This window comes from Cyanistes caeruleus, chromosome 10 (assembly GCF_971803275.1).
Source record: "Cyanistes caeruleus chromosome 10, bCyaCae1.hap1.1, whole genome shotgun sequence".
Classification (NCBI taxonomy): domain Eukaryota; kingdom Metazoa; phylum Chordata; class Aves; order Passeriformes; family Paridae; genus Cyanistes; species Cyanistes caeruleus.
Window position 1 is genome coordinate 12,100,035 of NC_141710.1, and position 14,939 is coordinate 12,114,973.

Here is a 14,939-nt window from a genome sequence, read left to right on the forward strand (position 1 = left end):
GGGTTCGGGCCCGGGGGAGCACTGGCAGCCCCGCCGGTCCCCGCCGCCCGGCCATTGGAGCGGCAGGGGAGCGGTCCCGGGGCCGCTCCTGCCGGCGGGCCCTCAGCACTTGTTGCCAGCGGGGAAAGAGGGTCCTTGGCCGGCAGAAGCTGAGGCGGAGCCGCACCGGCCGCTCGCTGGCCAGGCGTGCTCGGCCCGGGACTCGGGCTCCTGCCCCGGTGCCTGAGCCCGGACAAAGGATCCCTGAGAGACTCCCCATCCCCTTCCCCCTACTCTGACAAGTTTTAGCAGTTATCTGATTACTGGCCGCCGGAGCAATGAGAGAAATAGTGATGTTCAGGCTGAATCTGAATGTTTAACCCAGAAGAGGGAGTCTCTCCCTTTCCCTCTCTATTTCCCTCATGCACACTTACAGGGTAGTTCCACATAAAATCCCCGTCCTTGGCTTGAAGGAAAAGCTTTGCCAAACATTCATAATGGACTCGGTTCTGGTGATTCTCACCTGAAGGAAATAAAACCGTCTGCAGGGTTTGCGTGCTAGTAGTGGAAGTGTAGGTTTGGGTTTCAGCTGGACACACTGAGGCCTTACTGGTTTAGAAAAGCTTAGGGCTTCAGTACAGGAGGAAGTATCTGCTTAAGTTTTTAAGAAGGGGATTGTGAACTTAAAAAAAGTAAATGAAATATGGAGAAAGATTCTTCTGCTCCAAGAAAGAAAAACACATCTTTAAATATCTACCCATTGTATTACCACAGTACTTGGATCCTGACACAAAAACGGTTCCACCAATAACCTCACAGTCTTATTAAATACAGAAATGATTCATTCTCTACCCATCCTGCCAAACTCTCATCATTTTAATGCATTGACTCACTGTTAACTTGCCAGCGGATTCTTTATCAGGTGCATGTCAGGTAAAGCTCCAAGCATAGAATTTTGCATTTCCGTAAGATTTTAACAGTGTTGGTGATCAAGAGGCTTTATGTGAAACAGTAAAACAAGAAAATATTTGGCAATGTCAACCCAGCTACTTTCATAACAGAAGCTACAAGCCAATGATTGGAAACCAGATTAAAGTTTAGGACATACATAACCGCATAGTGGACATCTTAATCACAGTTTCTCATATTCTAGGTTGGCTGCAATTACATATTTTGTTTCTGCTTGCATTGACCATATTTGAGCTGTAAAACTAGGCTGATATTCAGGTAGCTAGCTACAGATACATCCCCTTGCTCGCATCTTTCTGAGTGGAGATGATGAAAAGTGACAAATTATGAAATTAGCTCCCCAACCTTACATAACATGTTTACGCAGGCATTTTAAACCACACACCATACTCACAATATCTCAACTTTCAAGTCTGCTTGCTCTACGAAATGGATTTGACAGTCCTATTCATGACCATCTCAATAGGAGTGAACAGAAGAGACAAACGTTAGGAAGTATGAATCTGTTACTTACAAATGTACTGAGACTCTGAATCCCAAATAAAGCTGCTTTCCTCATACTTCCTTAAAACACTGCATCTCTACATACTTGTTATCCATCAATTCTGACACTTCTCAGTCAAGGGAGAAAACATCTGCAAGAGTTTGCCAATTAAAAAAAATGTCATAACCATTTTGCCCTAAGTTCATTTCAAATACTGTGATGATGTCTTGCCAGACACTCATGGCTCTCAGCTTGCCCCTCACTCACTCAGGGCTGTCTCTCACACCGTTTTGCAGGCAGTGTAGGGAAGCCCGGCCCCCGGTGTCCCTCTCCGCTAGGTGAGGTTGCTGTGAGCCCCGCTTGGGTGCGTGGGGCAGCGGGCGGGGGCCGCCACATGACTGCGGGGAGGCGGAGAAACGGGCAAGAGGAGGGAAGCGGGCCCAGACCCGGACGGGCTCCGTGCATCTCCCACAATGTTTTGAAAACTTGACCGCCTGTCTGTGCAGCCCTTTGGCAGCTCGAGCTCATACTGCTGCCATTCGAGAGACCACCGAGGTCTCCCGCTTCTTGGCAGCGGCCTGAGCCCCGCTTGACCAGACACGCCGGGCTCTCGGCAAACTCTCAAATTGTCAACATTAACTTCTGCATGGCCAACAGACTGGCAGCTTGATCCTGAGCACGAATCTTCCTGCGGCTGCTGTGTGTCCGCGATCCCGTCCCCAGCCCCTGGCTCCGAAGCGAGCCCGAGCTGGAGGGTGGTTCTAAAGAAGTGACATGTTGTGAAGACGAGCCACAAGCGCTTCTCTGGCGCCCGACCCGGCTCTCGTGGAAGAACGTAGGGGCTGTGCCCTGGGTGAGGGGCTGAGCTGTGCCCCTGCTTTCCGCTCCGGCTGCCGCAGCCCGGGGTGCGGGGCCGGCGGGCACAGCCCCAGCCCTCCGGCCTCGGCAGCCTCCAGCCCTCTGCCCGCACTCACCCCCGCCCCGCCGGGCTGCCAGGCCTGGAACGGGCTGCACATCCCTGTGCGGGCTGGCAACGGCCCCAGCTGCTCATCGCCTTGGCCTTAACCTTGGTTTCTTGGTAGTAATCTACTTAAACATCAAGATGCTTGTCTCTAACACTGTTTCGAAGACACAGCCCCCTTTATAACCCTGCTCAGCTCAAGGCACAGCTCCTGCCCTCGGCAAGCCAAATTGGACCTTCATCCGCCTCGTGTTCTCCCACTTCCACCTCTGCGGAAACTTCCCGACCAGCCAGCTACAAAATATCCAGCCAGTGCCCAAGGACTGGGCTGGGCCGGGATGCTCTGAACACTTCAGACAGGCTTCGGGGGTTACAGGCTTCAAATCCCGAACGAGAGCAGGGGAACACATCACCCTGAAAACCCCTTATATTTACTGTGAGAAAAAGCCGAGCAGAAACAGAGAGGGCCAACAAAGTCACCCTGCGCAGTTCCTTATCCCTTAAACTCACTTTGGCAGGGAGGGATGAGGGAAGCTGATGCAGGATCTGAGCCCGAATCTCTGCCTGCCCCGGCAGAAGGCACTGCTGGTTAGGAAGAGGTGGTTCAAGAAAGCCTTTCGGCAATCCCAGCTTCACCTCAGGGAGGAGAGGGTACCGAGTAGCTCGAGAGCACACTCTGCCTTTGTTTTTATTCCCTCGCCCTATTTCCACTTATGGGGACTTCTTTATTTCAGAGGTCCCGAACAATGGTAAGTCAGCTACCAGACAAGCAACGGTTTGTGCCTAGGTTTGCCTCTCACATTTTGTGACCTAGAGCTACCCTAGGACAAGCAAATCATATGCTTATTTTAAATAGAATATTTCATTCAGGACCTCAAGATTAAGGTATTCCTGTCAGATAAGCTGTCAGTCACTAACTACTTAGACACCACATTGTGGAAGCCTGGTATCCCTGGTAAAGATGATACATATCATGTAAACCCCATCAACAAGATCAAAGTCTTCTTCTTTAATAGGATCCAATACATGTCAAACCTCATTCCAATCAAATCGTCCGTAAATGAATTCAAGATGAATATGTCATAGAATAATGTGACAGTGCAATCACATGGGGTCAGGGGTTGTTGTTTCAATGAGAGAGTCGTCAAATATTAATTCTAGAACCTCCAAATGAATAGGCATTGAGCAGGATTAGGCAGCTGCTGGTGGGGAGTTCTGTCGCTGATTTGTGTTTATGCAAGTACGTTAAACACTAAGCTGAAAAAAATACAGTCTCCTTTGAACTGAGAAAAGGACATATTTTAACTTACTTGACTTTTCCAGGATGTTTCTGTAAAGTCGTTTTCTTTTCCTCATTACAAGGGGAGTCTTGTGCCTCATTTCCTGACTTTGTTCCTGTTTGGAGAGAGAGGTGGAAAGTTAAGAGTAAAACCATTTGTGTGTGATATGAAGTAAGGCACTCTAGATGTTGGCCATCATGGATTAAAAAAGAAAAGGAACAAAACCCAAAAAACCCCCAACCCATAACACCAAACCAAAACACAAGTTAGGCAATAAGAGGGGAACAGAAGCTTTCTCCGAGGGGAAACTGGAGGCTGTCTCCCCAGCAAAGCAACACATGTTTTATGGAGTCATGAAGTTTCCATGGCTGATTTAGGGAGAAAAAAAATATGAAAGGACATCTTTTCAGTTCTCCTTTGATCTGACATTCACCTTCTGGCAGGCTATTGTGAGGCAAGTTTTTACCCACTCGGCTATATTGTTTACAGATCCTTCCGTCCCGAAATTAAATTCCGGACTCTCTGCGAGCCTCCAACACAAGTTGTTGTCTCAGCAAGGATTAGTATAGTACCACCCTGGCACTTCTCCCTGCCTATAATTTTCAGCTTGCTCTTTGCTCTCTGTAAGGCAGAGCACTGCCACTGCTACAGGCAGAACTTTGCACAGCTTGCTTTGAGCGGCAGCAATAGCTCTGGGAGCAGATCTGAGGCTGGATACAATGTCTGAATCTGAATTTTTGCAGATATTTTTGAAATTCTTAGAATTTTGTTTGTTTGGTTTTTAATACAGAAAAGCACTTTCCGAGAATCTGGAATCAGTTACTTAAAATTACTTTATTATTATTATTATTATTATTATTATTATTATTATTATTATTATTACTCTTGATACTATTATTATAGAGACTTCAGAGATAGTAAACAAAAATCTATACTAAGACAAACACTTGATGATGTTAATTAGGAAACTTCATCGTATCACTGTCATAATCGTTCATAAGTAATTTGATGTCTTCAATATTTTCACTGATGTGATGCAAATTATTGCCAAAACTTTAGCAATCCCTTAGGAATTAAAATTTCTAGTCAACTTCCATTCATCCTCGCACTTTTCTCAAGTCAGAGCGGCCAACACTGCCCCGCTAGTGAGAGGTTTGCAGGAGTTGTGCTTTATTGGTTAGGGTGGGAGGCTGGAGGAGTGCTCAGTTCCCAAGTGTTCCCCAAAACTTGTTGAAACTGGACAAAAAAAAAAAAAAAATTAGAAATCGCTGCATTTAATATTTCAAATGGTTACCAGACGACAAAAAGGAAGGCAAAACAGTTCTGCATTTCAGAGTAAATATTGGCTAAAACTCTGGCTCGACCTCTCACGCTTTTCTCATCTGCACTGCGCCGTCGGCGGAGCAGGAGGGTGAGGATGTCCCCTTGCCCAAAGTGTTGGGATGTCGGGCGCTAGTGTGGGGTACCAGTTCCCCTCCGGGGCTGCCGTGGGACCCGCCCCCCTTCCCTAAAGGCTCGCTCCAAGCGTGTCCAAGGTGCCCCGGCTGAGCGGGGCCGGAGCAGCCGCCGCCCCGCGGGATCCCGGCGCCCCCGGGCGGGGTTGCGAACCAGACCGAGTGGGCGGCAGCAGGCACGGCGTGTGCCCCGCCGCCACCGGCTTCTCACGCAACCTGGACTTTCCGCGGCCGCCCAGGGCGGAGGGAGCGTTCCCCGGGAAGTGATCCCTGCAGAAATAAAGTTCCCCGTCTCTGGGTGGAGGGAGCCCCGAGACAAGCCCGACCAACGGGCTGGACTTCCCGGGGCTGAGGGATGGTGCGTGACAAAGGAGTGACGGGCAAAGGGTCGGCGAGAAGCCCACGCCAGTCCCCATCGGTGGGCTCTCTGCCGGCGCTCGGGGCTGGCACACTGAGTTTTGCTCGGGTCAGAGGTCACCTTCGGATATATCACCCTGGGCAGGGATTTGGGAGCTTTCCCCCTTCCCCAGCCGGCTTCAGACGCCGGACGCCCCTTCGGGGCCGGGAGCGGGCTGGCAGCCCCTCCCCGGGCTCTGCGGGAAGCGGGCGGCAGCACCCAGTTCCCTGAGCGGCCCCCCCGGCTCTGCCGGAGGGGGGGCGGGGAGAGGCCGGAGGGGGCCGGCCGAGCTCCCGGGCTCCGTCCCTGCCGCAGCCGCCTATAAAGTGCGGTACCGGAGAGCCGGCTCCCCCGGAGCGCCCCCGTGGCACCGGGCGCGGCCGCGGGAGAGGTTTGGGCGGGGAGCGTCCCCCGGGCCGCCTCCCCACGGGGCTCGCCACTGGCAGCGCTCGCCCGCCTCTGCCCGCCGCCCCGAGTTTCTGGCCCTGCCTGGGCGGCTGCGGGACCCGTCCGGTCTCGGTGCTTTCCCGTCCGAAGCGAGCCCGGCCGCTGTCGGGGTCGGGAGCGCCTGAGCCCCGCTCTGCGCCCCCGCTGCCCTGTTCCGCGGACCTCCGCCGCTCTACATTGCACCGACCTCCGGACCGAGCCTCCCTTTGCGTTTAGAGGGGTGGGTGCGGCTCCCGGCGTCCGGCAATAGGTGTCGGACCCCCTTCGGTGCTTCCCGGGCTCTTGGCCCTCCGCCCGCCCCCGCCCGCTGAGGTGCAGCCGGGACCCTGCTGCACGTGGGCGAGGGGCAGCCGAGGCACTGCCCCCCCGCAAGGTTCCAGCGCTTCTTCCCGGGGTGGCCAAGCCTCCTCCCGACGACCCCCCCCGACGACAGGGAGCTATCGTCCAGCTCTTGGGGCAGGCGGGGGTGGTTAGCCTGCTACCCGGACTGCACAGGCACCCCCTACACCCAGGCACTTACCCCTGCGACCTGTTGAAGGTTTCCCTTCTTTTCTGAACTGGCAAAAATAAAACTGGGGGTGGAGGGGAAGGGAAAAGAAAGAAAGAATGAAAGAAGAAAACAATAACCCCCCCCCAAGAACCCACCACCTCTTTGGCTCTTCCATCGAGGCGGTCATCCTTCATTTCTTCTTTTCTTGCTTTCTGGAAGCAGTTAGGGAATGTATGATGAAGCAGAAATGAGCCGTCAGGATGATATTTTAATGGCTTATATGTCACGTTGGTGCATGTGGCTTTGAACTGGAGCAGCTTTCGTTTCCTGCAGAGAGCGCACCGCAAATCCCACTTGATAACTTCTACAACCCACAACATTTTTTTTTTTTTTTTTTTACATTCACTCTTACTCTGTATATTTAGATACGCTTCCTAAAAATACCTTCTCGTCTGCCTTCTCGTATATTTTGCACCGACCCGGAATGATCGCTGGTCTCCCCTTGCACTGGGAGGCAGGCTAGCACTGAACTACCTAACTTTCTAGCTCTCCGAATGCCACAGCCCAGCACACTTCACAATAACGCTGGCAACTCTGTCCTCCGCTTCATTTTAGCCCCAAATACAGAAAGTAGTGCAGCACCCGCCTTAAGACCGTGTCCACACCCAGGCGCTCCCTAGAGCGGGTATACCTGTTGCTATAAGCTATTGCAATTCCATCAAATAGATTTCGTAGAATAAAAGCAAACGTGTAGATTCAGCTCACCATTATTCTAAAAAAATCTACAACCCCACCAAATCCTGCAAAGCCTTCCAAGATCCAAGGAAAATTACATAATAGATCTTCTTTGAAAGCTATCTCCACACACCGAGCAGAGGCACCATGCGTCTGCAGATAAACTGCAGTGAAACATTCCATCAAGGCGTATCAAAGTTTATTTATTGTCGTTGATGTTTGTTTGTTTGTTTTCTAGCCGCAATGACTATTTTATACCTCTCAAAATGAGGCAGTTCTCACCCGAGAAGGGTTCTCGCAGCAGCGCTGCTGGTCCGACTCCCCAGTACCTGCGCTGCGGATTGCTTACCAGCGGCTTTAATTAGAGAGGATGAGTTTAAAGTTTCTTTGTTTGGTACTAGGAATTGGAGGGGCTCGGATTGAGCTGCGAAGGAGGCAAGTGAAGGGCTGAACAAAGGCGAAATGTATGGAGTCTGACTCTTAGCGAGCTTTTGGTGTTTTCGTTACTAGAAAATAATTAGAGCTAATGAATATGCAGGCGACTGAGTAAATAAATAATTTGCCAGTTTTATATATGTACGCACATGGGCACATATGTAAGTGTATCTATACATACACACACAAAGACGTCTATATTTCAAAGTTTCTTGAGATCTTTCCTTTTTTTTTTTTTTTTTTTTTTTTCACGAGCCGAAGCATCGTTTAAAATATTGTACAAATGTTGCTTAGCTTAATTGATTAAGGCACAAAGGTTTTCTGCTTTTAAATACCATACTTATACCTTTCAACAATCATTTTAATATATAGTCAATGGCTCTTTGTAGCGGGAACAAAAAAGAACTATCCACAGTTTTTCAATAGACTTTGAGCTGGGGAAAGACAGGTTAATCGAGGGTTGCATCTAGAAAACAACCAAGTGTTGTATGTTTGCACTGAATCCAAATGTCTGCATTTTTCTAACTAAATCAAAGGGAGTGTTATTTCTTTTTCTGCTCACTCATCTGAAGGTAAGTAAATTTTCTCTGGCGATCAAAAGCCTGGTCAGCAACAAAGACACCGCCTGCTTTTTCCACCGTCCTGGTGTGGCAAGTTGAGGAATTTCAATAACTGTGACAAGGGTGACTGATTTGTGAACTAGAAAAGGTTTGAATGTCAGAAAATTTACATTGCTCCTATCGAGGATTTAAAATAAATTTTTACAAAAAAAAAAAAAAAAAAAGAGAGAGAGAGAAAGAGATGGAGAGAAAAGTAATCGTGAGTTACATGCAGTAGGAGGAGAAATAATGTAGGTTTGGAAAATTTACAGTTTTACCTGAATGAGAGAGACTCCGTAAAAGACAGAGCAAGCGACAGTGAGAGAAAATGAGAGCGAGAGAGAAAAGAGAAAGAAAATAATAAAAAAAGAAGGCGAAACAACAAAAACAAAATTAGAAAGTTAAGAGTGCTCACCCACCTGCGTTTTGATGGGTGCAGAAAACAAGATTTATTTCAGAAACCTGATGGAGGGATAGAGTCAGCTACACAGAGAAATCACGCCTGGTGTTTAAAAATAAAATCAAGTGCACCCAGCACGTACTCTCGGAGAGCTTCAGTTTTAAATAAGAAGAAAACACCTTCAAAAGACGCGAATCCCTATAGGGCTTCTCTTTCCAAAGCCTAAAAAGTTGCTCAGTGATCTTAAAAATTCAGGATCACCACGAAATCATCATAACCATCATTATCAGAATGCTGGAGACAGAGGGACAGAGACAGGGAGAGCGGGGAACAAAATAACCCTAATAATAATAGCAGATAGCAGATATATATATATATATATTTTTCCTTAGCATACACATACACACAAAAAGATGCGCTGGAAATATTTTGGTGGGGGGGGAAAAAAAAAAAAAGGCGAAAGCAAAAAAAATAAAAAAAGCTTTATATATATATATATATATTTAAAAAAAAAAAAAAAAAAAAATAAAAAAAAAAAAAAGTTGGGGCTGCCGCAGCCCCGTTTGTCAGAGCGGTGTCAGGACGCCACAATACCTGCGATGGATGAGGCGGCGCGGCCAATCAGCGGCCGCAGCCGGCGGGGCCGGGGGCAGCGACGCGGGGAAGGGGGAGCCGCTGCCGGCCAATGCGCGCCCACGTCCGCCCGCACGGCGCTCCGCCCCCCGCTCCCATTCATCAAGGGGGGGGACGGTGTCGTCTTTTCAATTCATTTATCTGCAGGAATGATTGCCGCTATCAGTCTCGCGTTCACCGCCCGGCTGAGGAGGTGAAAGTTTCTCCCCAGGAAGATAAACCGCAAAAGACAATATTGTGTATGATTTGCGCCTTTTTTTTGCGGAGCGAAAAAAAAAAAAAAAAAAAAAAGGCCCCCCGAAAAAAAAAATCGGGTGAGTGTGGGGAAGCTCGAAGAGGAGAGAGAAACAATCTCTCGGCCACTTTGCAACATTCCTATAGCCAAAAAAATCACTGAAGGAAGTTTCTTTTTTGTTTTGGTTTTTTAATTTTTTTTTTTCTGCTTGTGTTGAACTCTCGCCGTTATTGTTATTTGCAGCCAGTTTATTTTTGAGCTCACCCAACCCCCCCTTCCCCACTTAAACCTCCCTGAAAAGTCAAAGCAGAGAGACAGTGAATATTTTTGGGGCACATTTTTATTATTATTATTATTATTATTATTTGCGACTGCGAAGATCTCTTCCCCCCTTCCGCAACAGCCTTTTTTTTTTTTTTTTTTTTTTCCCTTTTTTTTTTTTCCTTCCCCCTGCGCTGATGCCGAAGGGGGTGTTTTTGATGTGGTTGCTTTGGTGGTGATCGTCGCTGACTTTCCAAAGAGGGTGTTTTCGCTGCCGCCGCTGCTGCTGCTGCTTCTCTCCGCGTTGTGTGTGTGCGCGCGTGATTTTTTTTTGGTTGCTGCATCGACGCTGGGAAGATGCTTCTGGATGCTGGACCGCAGTATCCCGCCATAGGAGTCACTACCTTCGGATCCTCTCGCCACCACTCCACGGCCGATGTCACGGACAGAGAAGTGGGGCTGGGGATCAACCCCTTCGCCGACGGCATGGGCGCCTTCAAAATCAACCCCAGCACCCACGAGCTGGCCTCGGCCGGCCAGACCGCCTTCACCTCGCAGGCGCCCGGCTACGCGGCGGCGGCCCTGGGGCACCACCACCACCCGACCCATGTCAGCTCCTATTCCAGCGCCGCCTTCAACTCCACCCGGGACTTTCTGTTCCGCAACCGCGGCTTCGGGGAGGCGGCGGCCGCCAGCGCCCAGCACAGCCTCTTCGCCTCCGCTGCCGGCAGCTTCGCCGGACCCCACGGACACACAGATGCCGCGGGACATATACTTTTCCCGGGGCTGCACGAGCAAGCCACCAGCCACGCTTCGCCTAACGTGGTGAACGGGCAGATGCGCCTGGGCTTCTCCGGAGACATGTACGGCAGACCCGAGCAGTACGGCCAGGTCACCAGCCCCCGCTCCGAGCACTACGCCTCGACCCAGCTGCACGGCTACGGCCACATGAACATGAACATGGCAGCCCACCACGGGGCAGGGGCCTTCTTTCGTTACATGAGGCAGCCCATCAAACAGGAACTCATCTGTAAGTGGATTGAGCCCGAGCAATTGTCAAACCCCAAAAAGTCCTGCAACAAAACTTTCAGCACGATGCACGAGCTGGTGACTCATGTCACGGTGGAGCACGTTGGAGGACCCGAGCAGTCCAATCACATATGTTTCTGGGAAGAGTGTCCAAGAGAGGGGAAACCTTTCAAGGCCAAATATAAACTTGTAAATCACATCAGAGTCCACACAGGTGAAAAACCTTTCCCCTGCCCTTTCCCAGGCTGTGGCAAAGTGTTTGCCAGATCAGAGAATCTCAAAATCCACAAAAGAACTCATACAGGTACGGTAACATTCTCTGTGGCTTTTCTCTGTGCGAGTGGAAGCGCCGAGCGCCGGGGCCGGAGCGGGACGCGGGGCCGTGCCGGAGGGCTCGGGGGGCCGGCTCGGCTGAGCCTCGCACGGGGAGGACGGGCTTTGCTCCGGGGACCGCTGCTTTTTTTCCGGGAGAGGCCGGTTCGGAGCTCCGCTGCAAAACGAGCTCGGTCACAGCCACGCCAGCAGCAGCAACAAAAAGAAAATGATCCCTGCCGAGGCAGAGGGGGAGGACGGCGGGGTTTGCTGCCGGGATTGTTAGGGCGGAGGGGGTGGGGTGGGGGATCGCAGCAACCTGTCCTGTTGAAATTTATAGGTTTTAATTAATTATTGTTCGGCAGTTTTGGCTGTGGCACGATGAGAAATTGTGCTAAGTGTTGCGGGCAGCTCATTCGTCTCCTCTCTGCAATTCAGGGCTTGGTAAATATTTAATTCCGTTGAGCGATATTAAACAAACCGAGCCCGGCGCGTTAGTGTGTTATTGTTGTGCGGAGGGGAGGCGCCGGTATTCCTGAGAACTTTTTCCTCCGTGGGAGGTGGGGATGCAGCAGCCTCTGGCCGGGAGAGCGATCTCCCCTCGCTCTCACCCCCGAGCGCTGAAAGCCAGAGCCGCTTTCCCCAGCACTTTTGCCGAGGCTTTGTGGAGCTGCCCTCTCGTTGATTTCCCGGGCCGGATAATTTTCAATATTGCAAGAAAATATGGGGGAGGGGGCTGGGGTGGGTGAGAGAGTAAAATCTTACGAGAACGAGCTATAAAATGGGAAAGCAGACGCTGAGGATCGTGTGTAATATCGCAGCACGCCTGCTCTCTCGCTCGGAGCGTTGTGAGGAGGGAGAGGTGCCCGGGACTGGGGTCGAAAGGAAATTCGCCCCTCCAAAAGGAAGGGGGAAAAAAAAAAAAAAAAAAAAGTTATTTAGCTCCCCCGCTCTCCGAAACGGGCACTTGGTGGGAGTCGGAGGTCCGGAATGGATAGAGACTAGAAGCAAGGCTTTGGGATTTGAGGCTCGCTGAAGTTAGAAAGTTGCAAGTGTTTGAAATGGAGCCCTGAGCTCCGTCCGGCGGTGCGGTGACAATGAGGGATCCAGCCGGGCCCTGCTTAATCAGATCCCTTTCCCCCCCCTCCCCCTTCCCTCTGCAATAGGTGAAAAACCATTTAAGTGTGAGTTCGAGGGCTGTGACAGGCGCTTTGCAAACAGCAGCGACCGCAAAAAGCACATGCATGTGCACACTTCCGACAAGCCCTATCTCTGCAAAATGTGCGACAAGTCCTACACGCACCCCAGCTCCCTCCGAAAGCACATGAAGGTAAATGGAGGGCGCCTGGCGTGCGGGCCTGCCCGGGCGGAGGGCGGCGGGGCCCCGGCTCCGGGCCCGCCGGGCCGCGCTCGGGCCCCAGCCCCGCCGGGCCGCGCTCGGGCCCCAGCCCCGCCGGGCCGCGCTCGGGCCCCAGCCCCGCCGGGCCGCACTCGGGCCCGGGCCCGGCCCCGCCGCGGGGCCTTGGCTCGGCGCGCTTCACCCGGGGAGGGGCAGGGAGGCAGCGCCAGGACGCAGCCGGGGGGCGCAGTCCGGCCTTGCCCGGCGGGCAGGGGCCGGGGCTGGAGCCGGGGCCGCCGGGGAGCCCCGCGGGAGAGCCCGAGCCTGGGGCCCGCTGCCGGCTCCCGTTGTCTGGCGCGTCCCCAGGCCGAGGCCTCCGTCCGCCGCCGCTCTCTATCTCTGCCCGGGTTTTCTCTTGCAGGTCCATGAATCATCCTCGCAGGGGTCCCAGCCTTCTCCCGCCGCCAGCTCAGGCTACGAGTCCTCCACCCCTCCAACCATCGTGTCTCCATCCACAGAAAACCAGACTGCCAGCTCCTTATCCCCTTCCTCCTCCGCAGTCCATCACACGTCCAGCCACAGCACGCTTACATCAAATTTTAACGAATGGTACGTCTAAAACGCTAAAACAAAACAACAACAACAACAACAAAACACAAACCGAAACAAACAAAAAAAAAAAGCCCCAAGCGAGCAAACAAATATCCTATTTAAAGACTCCAAAATAATGGACACTCTGAAATCAAAATTTAAATGGGCAAACAAAAATAAAATGCTGCCAGTAGACCCAGGACTGAGTAAAATGAAGACTTAATTTTTAATTTTTTTTTTTCTCTGTTATTTCTCTCTCTTTTTTTTTTTTTTTAATTTTTTTTTTTTTTTTTCCTGATTGCTCTGCTCTGTTCCAAGGCTTGGTAGGCGAAGGGGTTAGTAGAATGCATAAGAAGACAAGGTTTACCAGGGCAAATGCCAACTGTGTAGGGCTTTACTGGAAACCACTGATTAGAGATCGCCAACTGCATGTCTGCTCGGGCAGCGGCCTTCCCCCCCATCCCCTCTTGTAAATACAGAATTATTAGCTTCAAAAACAAAACAACAAAAAAAGTGTACTGTTTGATTTTGTAAATAGTTATATCGCAAGTTGAATAAGGGGATATGTGGATTTGTGGTCTTTGCATATATGTGGGGGGAGGGGCGGGCGGGCGGGAGCGGCGGCGGGGGGGAGGAGGAGGTGGGGGGGCAGAGGGAAGAGGTAGAAATTCAACTATTTGTACTGAATGGCAAGAATGTTCTAGTAAATGTGTATCAAAATGTGAATTACTTTGTATTATTACAGTCTAAACGTCGATCTAACAGAATATTATTGGTATTAATGTGCTTTTTTGTATAAAGTGCAACATTTCGTCCCAAAGTCCAGTCTAAGTAGTGCAGTAAAATGTTGTTACACGTCCTGTCAAGAAATTCGTATAGTGAAAGCCTGGATCTGCGTGTCAAACTGTTACATTTGTTTATGTAAAGTGATATTAAAAAAAAAAAAAAAAAGATATAAACTATATCTGTCCGTTGCTTTTGGCAAATACAAGAACATAATGTATATAAATCCTAATTTCCATATTTATCCGCATGTAAAGGTCCGGTTATACCTGTTACAAGATATTCAATATTTATGGCTAGAAGAATTGGTATGTAAAATTTAGTTTACAGAACTGTTTGGTAACATTTCGTACCTTATTAAAGATTCTTAAATCCCAAGAATTGTGGTAGGAATCCTTATTCACTAAGTCAACCTGCTGCAACTCCTACTAGCTTTAGGATATTAGAATAAAACTGTCCCAGTTTTTCACTGCTTTCCATTATGTCATCACTAAAGCAGCGAAGGTGATATAAATGTGATAAATGAAAGGATCCCTGCTGGCATTACTATAGTGTGTAATTAGTATTTATATCAAAATTTATGAAACAAATTTTCGGCCGCAGTATAATTTAAATGACCTTTGCAGACATAGAATAACAACCATAAAAATAACAGAAATAGATTGCATATGCTACATAAATATTAATGTGGGGAATTGTTACACGAGAAGTGCTGCATTCCACTCCAACACTGTCCATGAATCTGCATAGACTGGGTCCCTAAATTAAATTAATTCGGATAACATATATTAGGAGATTTAAAACAGAGGAGATTTCGGTTGCTATTTTAATTTAAGGCATTTATGACCATAACTAATTCTTAGGCAGTGGATTCATGACTTTCCTTGGGCCTTTCACTCCAAGAAGTACAGCACTGTTTCACGAAGGCCGTTGTTGTTGTTGTGTGTATTTTTTATTTGTTTTTTCTTCTTTTTTTTTTTTTCTTTGCTGATATTCCTTAAGACGTGATGTTAATTTAAATCAATTACTTCTTATGTTATGTTATTATTATTACTATAATTTTGCTAGTGTTAATAGCTTTCTAAAAAAATAAATCTAGGGCATAAGAATTATTTTATGTAATTTG

At 49.5% G+C, this 14,939-nt stretch overlaps 1 protein-coding gene and 1 long non-coding RNA gene across 2 annotated transcripts; one reads left to right on the forward strand and one right to left on the reverse strand.

Annotated features, from left to right (window-relative positions):
- Positions 1-104: 104 nt before the first annotated feature.
- Positions 105-8,638, reverse strand: LOC147651301 (uncharacterized). Its single transcript, XR_015274307.1, has 3 exons — positions 6,617-8,638; positions 3,704-3,788; positions 105-1,583 (listed from the first exon to the last, which is right to left on the reverse strand). It is a non-coding gene; the product is annotated as an uncharacterized LOC147651301 (long non-coding RNA).
- A 1,208-nt stretch (positions 8,639-9,846) lies between these two features.
- Positions 9,847-14,194, forward strand: ZIC1 (Zic family zinc finger 1). The gene is made up of 3 exons (XM_086843402.1): positions 9,847-11,092; positions 12,267-12,430; positions 12,861-14,194. Exons 1-3 carry the CDS (start codon positions 10,117-10,119, stop codon positions 13,056-13,058), a joined length of 1,338 nt encoding a protein of 445 aa, XP_086699528.1. The 5' UTR covers positions 9,847-10,116; the 3' UTR covers positions 13,059-14,194.
- The last annotated feature ends 745 nt before the right edge of the window (positions 14,195-14,939 follow it).